This window comes from Chaetodon auriga, chromosome 8 (genome assembly GCF_051107435.1).
Source record: "Chaetodon auriga isolate fChaAug3 chromosome 8, fChaAug3.hap1, whole genome shotgun sequence".
Taxonomy (NCBI): Eukaryota; Metazoa; Chordata; class Actinopteri; order Chaetodontiformes; family Chaetodontidae; genus Chaetodon; species Chaetodon auriga.
Window position 1 is genome coordinate 17,713,110 of NC_135081.1, and position 14,280 is coordinate 17,727,389.

Here is a 14,280-nt window from a genome sequence, read left to right on the forward strand (position 1 = left end):
CAGACAAAGAGAGCTGTGAGGAGTCTGCATGCAAAATGGTTTGGGGCCACAGGGGCCAAACTGCAATGTACTAACAAAGCACAGACCAAAGGTTCTAGAGAACCAGCTTAAAGTTTCTATTGTTACAACGAGAAAAAACAAACATGAAGAATGGTGGAGTGACAGAGATGTGATAAAACGTCTGTTATCATGCTACTTTTTAGTCAAGTGCATTTAATCTACGATCATGCATGAGTGCATTCCAGGGTTTACAACAACAGCAAGCGATGAGAAGAAATGGATGCCTTACAAACTTTTAGAATGAGTGGAAAAACTCACTGCTTACTTTATTCCATCTATTCTCACTGTTTTCTACGTCTTAAAATATGCAGTATGTGCATCGAACCTGTGGTTTTCATTTAAGACCTAGCCGTATGGAAGCACAACATGAGAAGAGGGTGAGATTAGTCATTCTTGATGAGAAAGCTCGCTATCAGCAGAATGGACGATGAGAAACGGCTACGGGAACGTGGCTAAGAATCTGACCTTTCGCATTCGCACCACCTCCGTGCTCATGGCCTCAGACTCGTGCTACCCCGGGGGAGGAGAGAGGGACACGTGTTAGCATCCTCTGCTTGTTGGCTTTAACACTCACATCTCAGCCAGAGTGGAAACAAGTCTTCTGAGGGGCGACATGCAAAAGGCCAGTGTCTGACACTAACCTGAATGTCCCCATTGACGGTGGATATCAGTGACGAGTGTGCTTCTCTCTGGTCCCTCCACACTGCTGGCTACAGCAGCAAGAGAGACACAGTTCACACTCAGACACTGGGCACAATCTCTGCTCACTACTTTAGCATCTTTTAGTGTTAAAAAACTATGAAGCAATTACAGAGTTTTATAGTTACTGTTATCTATTATCAAAACACCCACACAATCACTATGATGACACATTCTAAATAATGTGCTCATCTCTCGCCGGCGTCAGCTATCCTGTAAGGCATGTATGGCTCACGTAGGATATGATGCTACATTTTTCCTGCACAAGACTTTTGCTGAAATTACATCACAAACATGAGTGAACAGAGAAATGGAATACCTTGACCTCAGCCACAGCCTCGATTTTTGAGGGCTCCACAGCTTCTACCGTGACCTCCAGCCTTCTTTCCTCCTTGAGACTGGTCTTTATTGGGGTGGAGGTCTGGGGTTGGTCGAAGGGGGCCATGGGGATCCCTGCCTCTGCCAGAGCAGCCTGGGAGAACACCGGAGCACTGACAGGACGGGTGCCCTTCTGTGTGCTCACCACTAGATAAAGTAAAAAGGTGAACAGAAGGAAGCATGTTTTAGTGAAATGTCTTGGTGGGATGAGATCACATGCATGTCGAAACACATAAATACAGTAGCGCACAACAGTGCATCTGTGCAAATGGTCACATCTTACTTACAGTCTCAAGCCTCGGTCAGATCAGGTAAGCGCACACTCTGCAAGGGTATACTGTACCTTTATGCTCCGTTCAGTCTCTTTTGGCAGGACAAGAGGTGAGGTTGGCCAGAAGCAAATATCCACAAAGTGGAATGAGAGCACAAGCATGGATTCGCTCTTGCTGCGATCCGATGACAGATGCAAGGGCATGTGATGTTTGGCTGCGAGGAGCTATAGCGTGCAATACGGCTGAATTGCTGAAATTCTGAGATCAAGAAAGCGTTATTCCTTCGATCTGCGAAACATAGCGCTGCAGGGGTCGTTTGAGTGATGGTGAATGTGGTGTGTCCACATTCTCTTGAGAAGAGAAGTCGGCGTATGCTGCAAACAGACTGCAAGCGTTTCATGGAGCGAAGAAAGCACGACCATGCGTGAGCTGCTGGATAAAACCCCAAACAGGTAAAAAAAGAAATACCTGACTCTTTGGGGCCAACATCTAGTAGAACAAACCAATCATCGATAACGTGTGTGTGCGTGAGCGGACGTCTTTCCTCCAGGATCCGTTTCTCAAACTGTGGTCTCCTCTCAGAAATAGTGACCCTTGTTTTGGCCGCAGCGGCTGGAGCCCTCACCTCTGCTGGGAACTGGATGCGTTCAGGGACGGCGACTAATACAGATACACAACCAGGTATTATTGTGGAAATGAAGTACAAAATATAAGCATGCTTGCATTTACAGTGAAACAGCACAGTAGGTGCATATATTAGAAGGGTGTTTTTATGCATAGCTGTATATTCTGATTATACCTGATTTCTTAGCGGCTACATCCAGAAGCTTAAACCAATCATCTTCCACCTCTCTCACTGCTGGACGTGATTTCTCCTGTACCACCTTCTCCTGCTGCCACGTCTCCTCCACTATAGTAATTCTCTGCCGTGCTCTCTGCTCTGTGGCTGCAAACACTTTAGCTGGTCTTACTTCAGGTTGCACACGAATGCGTTCACCCGCAGCCACTAATGTGGGACACACACAAAGCCTTCTCAGTCAGCACTCAGGTCCACTTAAAGCAGATGCAGAACAAGGTGAAATACAGCACAGGCACTATTTTATTCTGTCCAACGGCAAACAGCAGAATACCTGGTGCTTTCGCTGCAACATCTAGCAGCACAAACCAGTCATCATCCACCTGTCTTGGTGGTGGTTTCATCTCCACCATCTTCGCAGGTGGCCTCACGTCTTCCATGATGAATTTTGGCTTTGGTTCAGCGGCTGCCACCACATGCACAATACGCTCAACCACAGCAGCTAACATAGAGACATAAGGATAAATAAATCTGATACAAATTCATTTCATAGGTTATTCTTTATATTGAAGCCAAATGCCACCATCGTAAAGAACTTTTTTTTTTTTTTTTTTTTAGCACGGTGTACGCAGAGCCTTTAGCAATGAAAGGTACCTGGTGGTACGACAACAGGCTTTTCACGGCAGACGTCGAACAGGGTAAACCAATCATCTCCTCCTTCCCTTTCTGCCGGAGGTGCAGTTTGGCGCGGTCTAATCTCAGACAGACGTGTCTGATCTTGCCTGCTGTCCACACCAATTATTGTCTTCTTCCATGTTGTAGTCTCTGTGGTTTTCACCTCAACCTCAAACGGCTTCCTAATATCCGGAAGAATCGCACCAGGAGAAACTGGCACAAACAAACAGAGTCAAAGAAGCTGAGCGGCACGAGTAAAACAAATGTCCGACCCTCAATGCTGCAGAAATTTAACAACGGGGAAATAAAGTAAATGTCTTAAAATGAATGTTTCAGAGTGAATTCTGACAGGGTGCAGACATGTATTATATTATATATACCTGATGGTAGTATGACCGGCTTTTCACGAATAGCATCAAACAGCACAAACCAGTCGTCCTCTCTCTGTGGCAGTGGCTCGGAAGGCTGCAGTCGAATCTGATCAAGATCAACCTGCTGCAACTTCCGCTCTATGCTCACCACTTCAATTTGAGGTGGTACACTTGGATAAATTTGGACCGGTGATGCCAGAGAAACTGAAAACAAACACAACTCAAACTCAAGCTTCATCCAAAAGTGAAGAATCTGAGTTTAACAGCGGAAAACATCAAGAGTTTGCTTGACACTCCGTCTTCTTTGGTGTGATAACACATGTGAAAAGAAGACATTTGAAGGATGCGGGTACCTGGTGGGATGTAGGCAGTTTCACTGGGAACAACATCCAGCAGAAGAAACCACTCATCATCTCTTTCACTGACTGGCTGGGAGATTTTCTGCTCTGGAATCATTTGCTTGGGAAGCATCTTGTCCTCTTTCAGCACCACAGTCTCTTCAACTGCAACCTTCATCCTGGACTCTACTGTTATTGTTTCTGCCACAGTAGAAATGCTCTCTTCAGGAGAAACCTGAACATACTCAGCCATGGTAACTAGTGACACAGAGAATGGACGAGTATTGTAAGACACTGAAGTTAAAAATGACTAAATGCTTGTAAGGACCGGAGGCGACAATACCTGGTGGCACAAATGATGGTTCTCTAGCGGGAGCATCCAACAGCACAAACCAGTCATCGTCTGTCTCCCTCACAGCCTGTGGCACACCTACTACTCGCTTTTCCCTCAGCTCTTGTTTCACTTCTGTGTCTTCTACCACAATCTCTATTCTTTTTTCTCTCCACTCAACGCTTGTCATTTCAACCTGAGAGACTCGTTCTTCTGGAGACACTTCAGCCACAAGCTGTGCAACACCAACTAAGACAAAAAGGATAAAAAGAAGTCCTCAGACACTGTGGACAGAACAGGGGATTTAAGATAAGAGCGTCTGCAAAGCTCTGGATAATGCTCGCTCTGATAAAGCTGCGAAGCGGTGCAGGGGATTTTAGCAATACCTGGTGGCACATATGATGTTTCTCTGGGAACAAGATCCAGCAACACAAACCAGTCATCGTCTATTTCTGTCACTGGCTGCTGTGGGATTTCTTGCAGACGTCTTGGTGCCTCTTCTATTACCTTTCTCTCTTCAGCTACTACTTCTCTAATCTCGTCATCGGCCGCAGCTTCAACGACAGAGACAAAACTTTCCGCATCCATCAGTTCTCTTCCCCTCACTGTAACTGAAAAGTCAGGAGAAAGTCATGAACACGAGCACTAACGCACACCTGCTATATATAGCAAGAAAGCACAAAGCACGAGAGAGTCAAAGTTGTTTTGAAAAGCAGCACAGGGGATTCTGGCAGTACCTGGTGGTACATAAGGTGTTTCTCTGGGAATAACAGCCAGCAGCACAAACCAGTCATCATCTCTTTCTGTGAGGGTCTGCGGTGTTGGGATCTCTGGTACACTCCAAACTTCCTCTTCTCTCACTTTTCTCTCTTCTAGTATAATCTCTGTTTTCTCCTCACTCTCAGTCGTTGAGGTGAAATACTCGCCTTCATCCACCTGAGCAGGTTCCACAGCGGTAACTAACGATGACAGTACAGACAGATTCTTTGAACATCAGCGCGAACATGCAGTGCAAAAAAGAGAAGCAGGACAGGGTGTGTGTGTGTGTGTGGGGGGGGGGTTAGCCTCACTTGCAGGAAACAATTTCCAAAGTATAGATATTACTAAGACTGAAATCCACAGTCAAGCATCTAAAACCCATCACTGTAGCAGCAGACAAGTACAAAAACAGGTTGGTTAATATGTTAATATTGCAGTTTTGGAGTAAACTTCCTTTTAATGGGCAGAAACCTCAAGCAGAAGGAAGCTCTGGGTGGGCAGCCATCTGCCTCGACTGTTTTGTTTACTGTGTCTCTACTTTCATGGAATCGGGGTTGCATTATATGACAATTAAGTTTCACTCTGATGATTGAAAAACTACACTTTAAATTCTCCAAATTACAGGCTATATTAGAAAAATGCCTGTTCAGGACCAACGCATTTGCTATTTGGGGATATGTCAATCTATGAGCCAATATGCAATACATCAGAATTTAGAGTTGTGGTAGCAGCTCAGTTCTGCTCTTTGTTTTGGGGAAGTTCACACTCGAGCAACACACAAAAAAAGTATTAGAGGGAGGAACTGCAGTGATATTGTGGTATGAGAGATTAGTAGAGGCGTAATGTTGTTTGCACAATGACTTACTGTACCTGGTGGTTTGAAAACAGCTTTGTATGGAGGCCGGTCAAAAAGTTTGAACCAGACGTCCTGATCTGCCACCTGAGATGGATCCTGAACCTGAGGCCTCTCTGTGACTTTTCTCTCCTCTCGCACTTCTACCTTACGCCATCTCACCTCTTTTCCTCGCCTCTCCTCTGACACAGCCTGTACCTGCACATCTTCCATTTCTTCCTGCCTCTGCTCGCTCTCATCTACAATAACCCTTCTCTTCTCAGTCCTACGCTCCACCTTCTGGTATGCTACTACAGATATTGTACTGGAGACATCTGAAGTGCCAGACTTCTCCTCCACCTTGCTCTTCCAGTCCTTTTCTATCTGGCGTAGCTTCTCTCTCAAGCTATCATCTACCAGACTCTCTTCTGTCACCTCTTTTTCACTCTCCTGCTTCACCTCGGCCTCTTCCTCCTCAGGCAACAAGCCTTTTAAAAACACCTGCTTTATCTGCTCTTCCAGTTCATCCACCTCATCCTCTTTTGTCTCTATTCTCCTCACTGATTTCTTCACCACTGTTTCTGTTATACCTTCAGCTTGAATTTGTTCTTCCTGCTCCAAATCTCCAACTTCCTTCTTTAACTTATCTACCTCTTCCTTACCCAATTCCTCTTCTATTACTTCCTGAAGTCTGGCAGCCATATCATCCATGTCTTGGAGCCTTCCCTCTAAATCCTTCACTTCCCTCAGCCTCCTTTCTAAAACATCCACCTCTGTCACTTTGTCTATCAAGGTCACGGTTTCCTGCAGCCTCTCAATGACCTCCTCAGCGGTCGATTCCTGCTCTGCCACATACATGCCCTGCTCATCCTCTTCTTGGAGCGGGAACTGAGCTACTGGAGAGTCTGGATGGAGTAAAGGGAAAAGTAAAACAATGGACCATTCAAGGAATTTAAGTTTGATTTTAGGCTGTTTTTGTAATAACAGTATTCAAATTGCAAGTCATATTTCCGTAAGTCACACAAAGAGCACTCACATGGCGTGTCAGTACCCTCAAGCAAGGATAGGCTGAAGATTCGGTCAAAGTAAAGGTACCAATCATCCTGTTGTGTCACTGCTGGTTGCAACAGTCTGTCCATAGAGCTCAGTTTTGTCATGCTGAGTTTAGCTGACAACATCAGAGAAATGATATCAGTATCATACCAGATGAGCAAACACACACAAATCTCAAAGTGCAAATTCTTAAAAACCACCACATGCTTGGTTTCTGTAGAAGCCTTTGCATGTTCTTTCAAATCCAAGCCAAAGTGGAAGATTAAGAGACTGGCAGGGGTTAGAAGTGCAGATACCTGGCTGTTTCACGAAATCAAAAGGTGGGACAAAGGGAAAAGGAGGATAACGATGGAGCAGGGCAGACCACTCGTCTTCCTTTGTCCTCTGCTGCTGCTCATCATACGCCAGCTCCTGCCACGACTGACTGGCTATCTGGGTGATGGTTTGAGAGCCAGTCTGTCCAGTCTCAGTGTCCTGCCAGGTAACTGCGACTGTGTCAACAGTCTGACCCTCGTCCCAGGACTGAAGGAAAGCCTGCTCAGACTCCCCTCCGGCTGTGAAAAGATGACGAGGTGATGGCAGTTATGTAATGGTTCTGTTAGATAGATGAAGGCCACTGTGAATGCCTCACAGTGCTTGGAGCGTGTTTGTGAAGAAAGCCAGATGCCAGGCATTTGTGCCGGACTATTGTGATTCCAGTAAGCGGAGGTTAGTACAAAGCTGAATGAAAGATGCCGCTCATCCTTCAGAACAAGAGCAGATAAAAAAAAGCCCAAAACTGGCAGTTACTTTTTCAACGTCTGAAGTTCCAGCTTTGTCCTGTTTTAATGACAGCCACTGGAGCAGTGATGAGTCAGTCAGTCAGTTAAGATGTTGAACACAAAAGGTGCAAGCTACAAGCGAATGAAAGCCATTGTGCAACACACATCAAGCAGTAAAAATGAGGAACAACAGCCTCAAGACTGGAAATGCCCGTGCATACTTAACTGTGTGAGGGAGCTCCTTATTTTTTTTTTTCAGAGTTCACAGTGAACAAAGATACCCTGGGATCATGCCAGGGCAAGTACCAGGTGGGTGACATTACCCACATGTCAGAGGAGGTCAGCATTCGGAAAAGTTAAGCATCTGTGCCGCAGATGACAGGCAATCTTTCATAAAAGCAAATGAGCCACAATGGACGAGCGTGTTAAATGATGCGGTAAGGCCGTTTGCGAGCGGGAATAAACCAATGCTGCAAAAATGCCAAAAAAGCGCCGGTGCAGCTCCACACAGCTCCTGGTACCTGGGGATTCAGGAGAAGGCTGGGGTTTGTCAGACGTCAGCATCAGCGACCAATCATCAACCTCCGACCGGGTTGACGCTGAAAGTTGCTGCAGGAACTGGAGAGTTTCATCTCCAGCTGCAAGAGCGAAACAACAAGAGTGGCTTATCGAGCCAGAGCTTTCAACGCAAGACTGCAACATGGGTTCACGCATTAGTACGTACCTCCGTCTAGGTTACGGGACAGCCTCTTGCTTGCAGAGCGTGTGAAGCGAGGGGCTGGGCGGTCAATCATGGAGCTGGCCTGGCGGGTCTGAGCCTGAGTGCGTCCGCTGTACCGGAATTTGGAGCCCAGGACGAGGAAGCGACGAGATGAAGGGGGCTCCACTGTTGGAACCCTGAGGAACAAAAACATTTTAATGCACCTAACATTTAATAAACTTGACACCATTTAATTCATCAGAATGACAGACCCACATAGCAGGAGTTCAATCATGAATGATATTATACCACATTACAGGGATTTTGCATCCCCTAAAATGTGTCATTGTTATGCAACAAGGTTAGCAACAACTTTTACCTATATCTTATTGAATAGACAAAACCTTTGAGGTTGAACTCTAAGGGCTGGACCATGTCTATGCAGCTTTTCCTCTGTGGTCAAACTGCCAGGGAGCCTATACAGGACTTAAGCTGCAGGGACCAGTTAGCCAATTATCTCGGGGATAGACATAACCTGAGAATGACCTCTGTTGCCAGGCAGGGAAGTGTCGTTCACAATAAGGCAAGAATGAGCTGGTCTTACCTGAAGAAGGTATGGTGTTCGACACAAACTTTCCACAGCTTCTTCGACGCTTTGTAGTTGGGCAGTTTGAAGCCAATTGTGCTTTCATACTGCTCTTGCTGCAGGGAAGAAGAGTCAAAGCTGAATACAAGGCCCTTACATTGATGACACTTATCTGCCATATAACATGAAACATGATATACAATTTTGAAAATTTAAATATTAAGACCCTTATTTATTAAGTATTTGAAAACGCCATCAAAACCCAAACTGCGATTTGTTTGGGCTTTACACACCCACAACAGCAACAATTCCCAACCAGTTAAAAATAGCCTGGAGTACAACTATGGGATTATCATAATCCCACAATAACATAAGAAATCTAATAATAATGTAGCAAATTCAATGTAAAGAACATTAAGTAAATCCAAGGAATGACTCCGCAGTGAAATAAACGCGCGTATAAATGCAACACTGAATCTATGGGTAATTAATAGAAGTCAGTTTTTCACACAATCCCAAGACAAAGGTAACGGACAGGTGTTGTATGATTGTGGAGAAAATGTTGGCAGGTGGGATTTTGGGTTGGGATGAGGTAGAACGATAAGAAAAAAAACAATCTAATTAAATATATGCAAAAATATATTGGAAATGTAAACTCAGATTTACCTCTGATGGTCTGATTTTGATAAAGAAGCTGCTGCGTTTGTAAGAGATCTTGAGCACTTTGGGCCAGGGGAAACGGTTGATCCTCAGCTTGTCCTTGTAGACCATCAGGCCACTGGAGCAAACCCCCAGCGTAATGTCGACACCATCAAGATCCTGCACGCACAATCACAGGATGACGGACAGTTGTGATATTGTGTCACTGCACGCCACCATCCTAACCCTGCACTTACAACAATCGGCCACTGGGAGGCAGACTTTCTCACACTACGAGGACATGTTTTTTGAGGTCATGGAGTTTGAAATGTTATTAATCTCTCCTTTTTTTCAGAAAAGGGGGCTGACATCAATTTTGTAATTAAATTCTGGATGCAATACAAGCACGCTGATGCAAAACAATAACACATTTTAAAAATGAAGTCAGTACATTGCTGTCCTTGGCATTTTTGAATTAAGCCACACAACTCATCTAAACAGGTAACATAACTCAAAGAAAACCCCACCTTGGCATGGTGCAGGTCAACTCCATACATGGAGAGTTTCTTGGCATTTTCCAGAAACAACATGTCTGCTTGGGCAGGACTCATTGACCTGGAAAAACACAGATAAGAGGGTTTTTTTCAAATGTATGTTTGTTATCAGTAGTATATGAAGGACCTGCCAAGTGTTTAGATGGTTACATAAACCTAAAGATGCAGAAGTCATTCACAGTTTGTGTCTGCTGAAGAATGCACTTACTGAACACTTTATGAAAATCGTGTTAACTAAAGATTGCCATCACTGTGTTGCTCCAATCAGCGTCCATCCCCTTTGATTACCTGTAGGTGCGGTGCAGCTCCATCACTTTTTCCTCCAGCTCTTTGCTCTGCCCGGGAGCCAGACTCAGATCCTTTAAATAGTCCGTTCCGTGGAGCTCTGGGTCATACTCTCCCAGTTCCGACTGGGCAGCATAGGAGCCCAGCAGGGACAGTGTGACAAAGGTACAGGGAAGAACGCCGCGCATAATGTCCTTCCTCAGCTGGAGACACAGGAAGTACCTGAAGAAGACGTCAAAGGAATTATGAAGATGCAAATAAATATGTGCTTTCTGTTAGATGAGAAGCTCCAGACTACCCATCTTAGCTTAGCATAAAGACTGGAAGCTGATGGAAACTGTTAGCATGGATGTGTCCAAAGTTTAAGAAAATCCTACCAGCTCAACCATGTTATAGCTCTGCAAATCAGCAGATTTCTCAAAACATGAAACTATTCCTTGAACACCTGAGACACTCACCTGGTGAGGTCTTCAGTCAGCTGTGCTGGATCAGGAGGGTAGAACTTCACGTTGAATGTGAATTCATACACAGCGCCTGAAACCTGCTTCCGGATCTCTTTGGTCGCTTCCAACCACGTCTACAGAAAATGAGGGAAACAAAGCACCAAGTGCTCGTAACCAGTTTCTTGTTGGTGTCGTGTAAAACTGCTGATGCTTTTCCAAAGAAACTTAGAGTACAGGAGCAGAAAAACCAACCTACCTTGCTGGTTGGGGTTTCCCAGTTAGCGAGGCCAAAGTAATCCTTCTCCAGCAGGTTGACATGGTCATACACCTTTGTTAAAAGTTCTTGTCCTTTAGCATGTTTCTACATGAGAAAGACAGACACAGACAGACAGACAGTGGGACATCAGTCTTTATGACCATGTTAATCTTCAATAGCAGCGATAGTCATTACATACTGTAAACTGGGAAGCCCCTTACATCAAGCTCACACTCGAACTGAGTGTCGTCCAGTAAGGTGACTTTGCATTGCATGGTCTTCTGACGTTTGGAGCCTTTGGCCTCCTCTGTTTTCTTCTCTGCCTTCTTCTCTGTCTTCTTTTCTTTGACAGGCTTCTCCTTCTTTGCCTCCTCCTTTGCCTTCTCCCCTCCTTTGCCTTCCTTCTGCTGTCCTGCTGGTTCTTCCTCCTTTTTCTCTGTGTCCTTCTCCTTCACTTCTTCCACAACGTCAGCCTCCTTCTGTGCTGCGGCTTCTTCCTTGTGTTCCTCTTGAACTGGCTGCAAGAGTCAACACAATTTTTAATTATGGCAGCGCTGTAATTAATACGACTTAGCAAACAGCAAATATGCAGCTGTTGATGCTCGCCCGAGTCAGACGAGCACGGATCATTTCTGCTTCAGATCAAGCTTTCAGCTCCAAGCAGCATAGTTACTTTCGCTGAGCAAGCTGTCCGCATCATAAAAAATTCATCAGAAAGAAAAAAAGCGTGTGCTCCTCTACTACAGTCAGATCTGCAACATGGATTTGGGGGGTGGAGTAGGGGCACGCTGCATACCTGTCAAGTTAACATGACATCCATGGTCAGCGATTGATCCCACCCCCCAACACACACATGAAAATAGACAACATGTGCATTGTTAGATTTGCACTGTATGTCTCATTCCATGGAGATAACACGTTGTTCAGTGATGAAGGTGCGTATCTGCAGAATACTGAACCATCACTGACTGACAGAAGTAAAACATAGCTGCTCGACCACAAAATCACTGACTGGCTGCTCCACCAGAACGCACATCACAATGTTTTACTGCTAAGACCGATGATGATGGGTTCGCGGACAATCCGTGTTACCCTCAGCCCATCCGAACTTGACACAAACTCTGACATTTTGGGAAATGCAATTTCTTGCCAAGAGTTAGATGAAAAGATTGATACCACTCTCAGGTCTGTACATTCAATATGAAGCTACAGCCAGCAGCTGGTTAGCTTAGCTTAGCACAAAAAATGAGGCAGGTGCCATCAGCTAGCCTGGTTTTGTCCAGTGATTCTACAATTTACACTCTGTTTTATGTACAGATTAGACAAAGCAGACATAGTACGCTTATAAAGGAGCAGTATAGATGCTGGAAGGTGATGGTTTTGCTTCCTTTGGACAATGTCCAGCAAGCTGTTTGTCCCTGTCTCTGGCCTTTCTGCTACGCTAAGCAAACTAGCTATAACCTTACATTTCACAGACAGGTGTGAGAGTGGTATCAACACTCTTAGCATTAGTGACACTGTAAGCGTAATGAGGGTCCCCTCACCTGCGTCTCTGCGCTGCTGATTGAGTGCTGATCAGGAGCCTGTTCGGTCTCTGGCTCAGTTTTAAGCTCAGGCTCTGGAGCAGCAATCGGTGCTTTCACCTGCTCCTCACTTTCTCCTTTCACCGTCTTCTCCTCCTTCTTTGCCTTGTTCTTCCCCTTGTCTTTTTTCTTCCCCTTTTCCTCTTCCTTCTTTTGCTTTTCTTCTGTCTTTTCCTCCTCCTTTTCTGTCTCTTTCTTCTTTGCCTCTTCTTTCACTTTCTCCTCTTCTTTCTTTTTTGTCTTCTCTTTTGATTTCTCCTCCTCCTCCTTCTTTCTGACCTTTTCCTCTTCTTTCTTCTTTGCTTTTTCGGCCTCTCTTGCCTTTTCCTCCTCTTTCTTCTTTGCTTTCTCTTCTTCTCTCCTCTTTACCCTTTCTTCTTCCTCCGCTCTCCTCTTTGCTTTTTCGTCCTCCTTCTTCTTTATCTTTTCCTCCTTTTCTTTTTTCTTTGCGACCCTCTTGTCAATGTTTTCCTCCTCTTTACTCTCTTTCTTTCCGGCTTCTGCCCCCTTGTCTTTGACTTCAGCGGTCTCCTTCTTCTCTTCTTCTTTTGTCTGCAATTTGTCCTCCCTCTTTTCTACACTCTGCTGTGCTTTCTCCTCCTCCTTTTGCTCCTCTTTCTTTTTCAAGGTTTCCTCTTCTTTTTCCTCCTCGTCTGGTTTCACTTTCTCCTCATCCTTTTTCTCTTGTTTCTTCTTGGCTTCTTTCTTTTTCTTTTTACTGCCCTTCTTCTCAACTTTTTCTTCCTCCTTTTTCTCCTCTTTTTGTTCTACTTTTTCTTCCTTCTTTTTCACTTCTTTTACCTCCTCTACTTTAGCCTCTTTCTCTTCACTTTTCACCTCTACCACCTTCTCCTCTTCCGCTTTGTCAGTTTTTTCCGCCTTGTCAGTTTTTTCCTCCTTGTCTGCCTTTTCCTCCCTGGCCTTCTCTACCTCAAACCCCTCTCCCTCGGAGCACTGTGAGCGACGTTTCAGGAAAGAGGAGAAGAGGCGAGACAGGCCTTTGCCAGCAGAGGTCCGGGTACGAGGCTTCAGCTGCTCCTCCTCAGGGGAGGTAGCTACGTCAGCAGGCCCGGGCTCAGACGCCTGCTCCTGGGCTTTCTTGCTCGACTGCCCCCCCTCTGGCTCGGACGCGGCCCCCTCCGGCTTCTGCTTGTTCTCTGGTTCGGGTTCGGGCTCGGCGCCGCTGGCCTTCTGCTTGCCCTCGGTGTCCGCCTCACTCACTGCACTTGCCTCTGTTGTCATGGTAGCCACTGGGAAGGAGAACATGAGGGAGTCAGAGATGGAGAGAGGTCACGGTGCTGCACAGAGTATGACAGCACACAGCACAGCTATACTTGGAACACAACAAACAAGATTAGGAGCAGTGGGCTATTAGCCTGTGGTACGAAACAATGGCAAGCAAATGTAATACATGGCCTATACTACACTGATGCAGTAACTAAACTGTTCAACTATTATTAGTATTATTATGATTATTATTATTATTATTATTGATAATAATAATCGATACTCCAAAAATGACTATAAAAAATAAAATCCAAAACATTTTGTTGTGTAAATTCCCAAATGACATGAACACAATAAGACAATTTTTAAAATATTTTTTGCTTAATACATGGCGATGATGTAATAGAAAACATAGTCTTTTATCATGCAAATAGGGTAATCTGTATGCATGCTTCATTATTTTCACTTAATATTCGTTCACTTTGGCTGATGAACTAATCGAGAGAAATTTACCATGGGCAATTTTTTAAGTAAGTCATTTATGTTGCTGCTGTTAGTCGCATAAATCAGACTTATTCCATAAAACATGAAGCTAACTGCCCACCGTAGATTATACCCAAACACACATACACAAACATCACTTCATCACACAATAGGCTTCCTTGTTGAAGAGTGTGTCTGT

The 14,280-nt window shown here is 44.9% G+C and overlaps 1 protein-coding gene across 15 annotated transcripts in view; it reads right to left on the reverse strand.

Annotated features, from left to right (window-relative positions):
* The window catches only part of LOC143324549 (protein 4.1-like), a 32,469-nt gene that overhangs the window by 8,906 nt on the left and 9,283 nt on the right, over positions 1–14,280 (reverse strand). For 9 of the 15 annotated variants that reach the window (XM_076737133.1, XM_076737130.1, XM_076737132.1 and 6 more), the window contains exons 2-26: positions 12,333–13,621; positions 11,010–11,306; positions 10,789–10,893; positions 10,548–10,666; positions 10,093–10,311; positions 9,778–9,865; positions 9,278–9,430; positions 8,630–8,727; positions 8,050–8,222; positions 7,847–7,963; positions 6,861–7,118; positions 6,548–6,679; positions 5,550–6,416; positions 4,658–4,879; positions 4,307–4,531; positions 3,933–4,169; positions 3,605–3,847; positions 3,261–3,455; positions 2,860–3,093; positions 2,540–2,707; positions 2,209–2,415; positions 1,878–2,069; positions 1,079–1,284; positions 702–770; positions 526–570 (exon numbers count right to left, since the gene is read on the reverse strand). In XM_076737133.1, coding sequence (XP_076593248.1) covers positions 526–570; positions 702–770; positions 1,079–1,284; positions 1,878–2,069; positions 2,209–2,415; positions 2,540–2,707; positions 2,860–3,093; positions 3,261–3,455; positions 3,605–3,847; positions 3,933–4,169; positions 4,307–4,531; positions 4,658–4,879; positions 5,550–6,416; positions 6,548–6,679; positions 6,861–7,118; positions 7,847–7,963; positions 8,050–8,222; positions 8,630–8,727; positions 9,278–9,430; positions 9,778–9,865; positions 10,093–10,311; positions 10,548–10,666; positions 10,789–10,893; positions 11,010–11,306; positions 12,333–13,621 — 6,158 coding nt within the window. The remainder of the gene's footprint in view (positions 1–525; positions 571–701; positions 771–1,078; positions 1,285–1,877; positions 2,070–2,208; positions 2,416–2,539; positions 2,708–2,859; positions 3,094–3,260; positions 3,456–3,604; positions 3,848–3,932; positions 4,170–4,306; positions 4,532–4,657; positions 4,880–5,549; positions 6,417–6,547; positions 6,680–6,860; positions 7,119–7,846; positions 7,964–8,049; positions 8,223–8,629; positions 8,728–9,277; positions 9,431–9,777; positions 9,866–10,092; positions 10,312–10,547; positions 10,667–10,788; positions 10,894–11,009; positions 11,307–12,332; positions 13,622–14,280) is intronic. The other 6 variants (XM_076737136.1, XM_076737134.1, XM_076737135.1 and 3 more) reach the window with 4 other exon arrangements.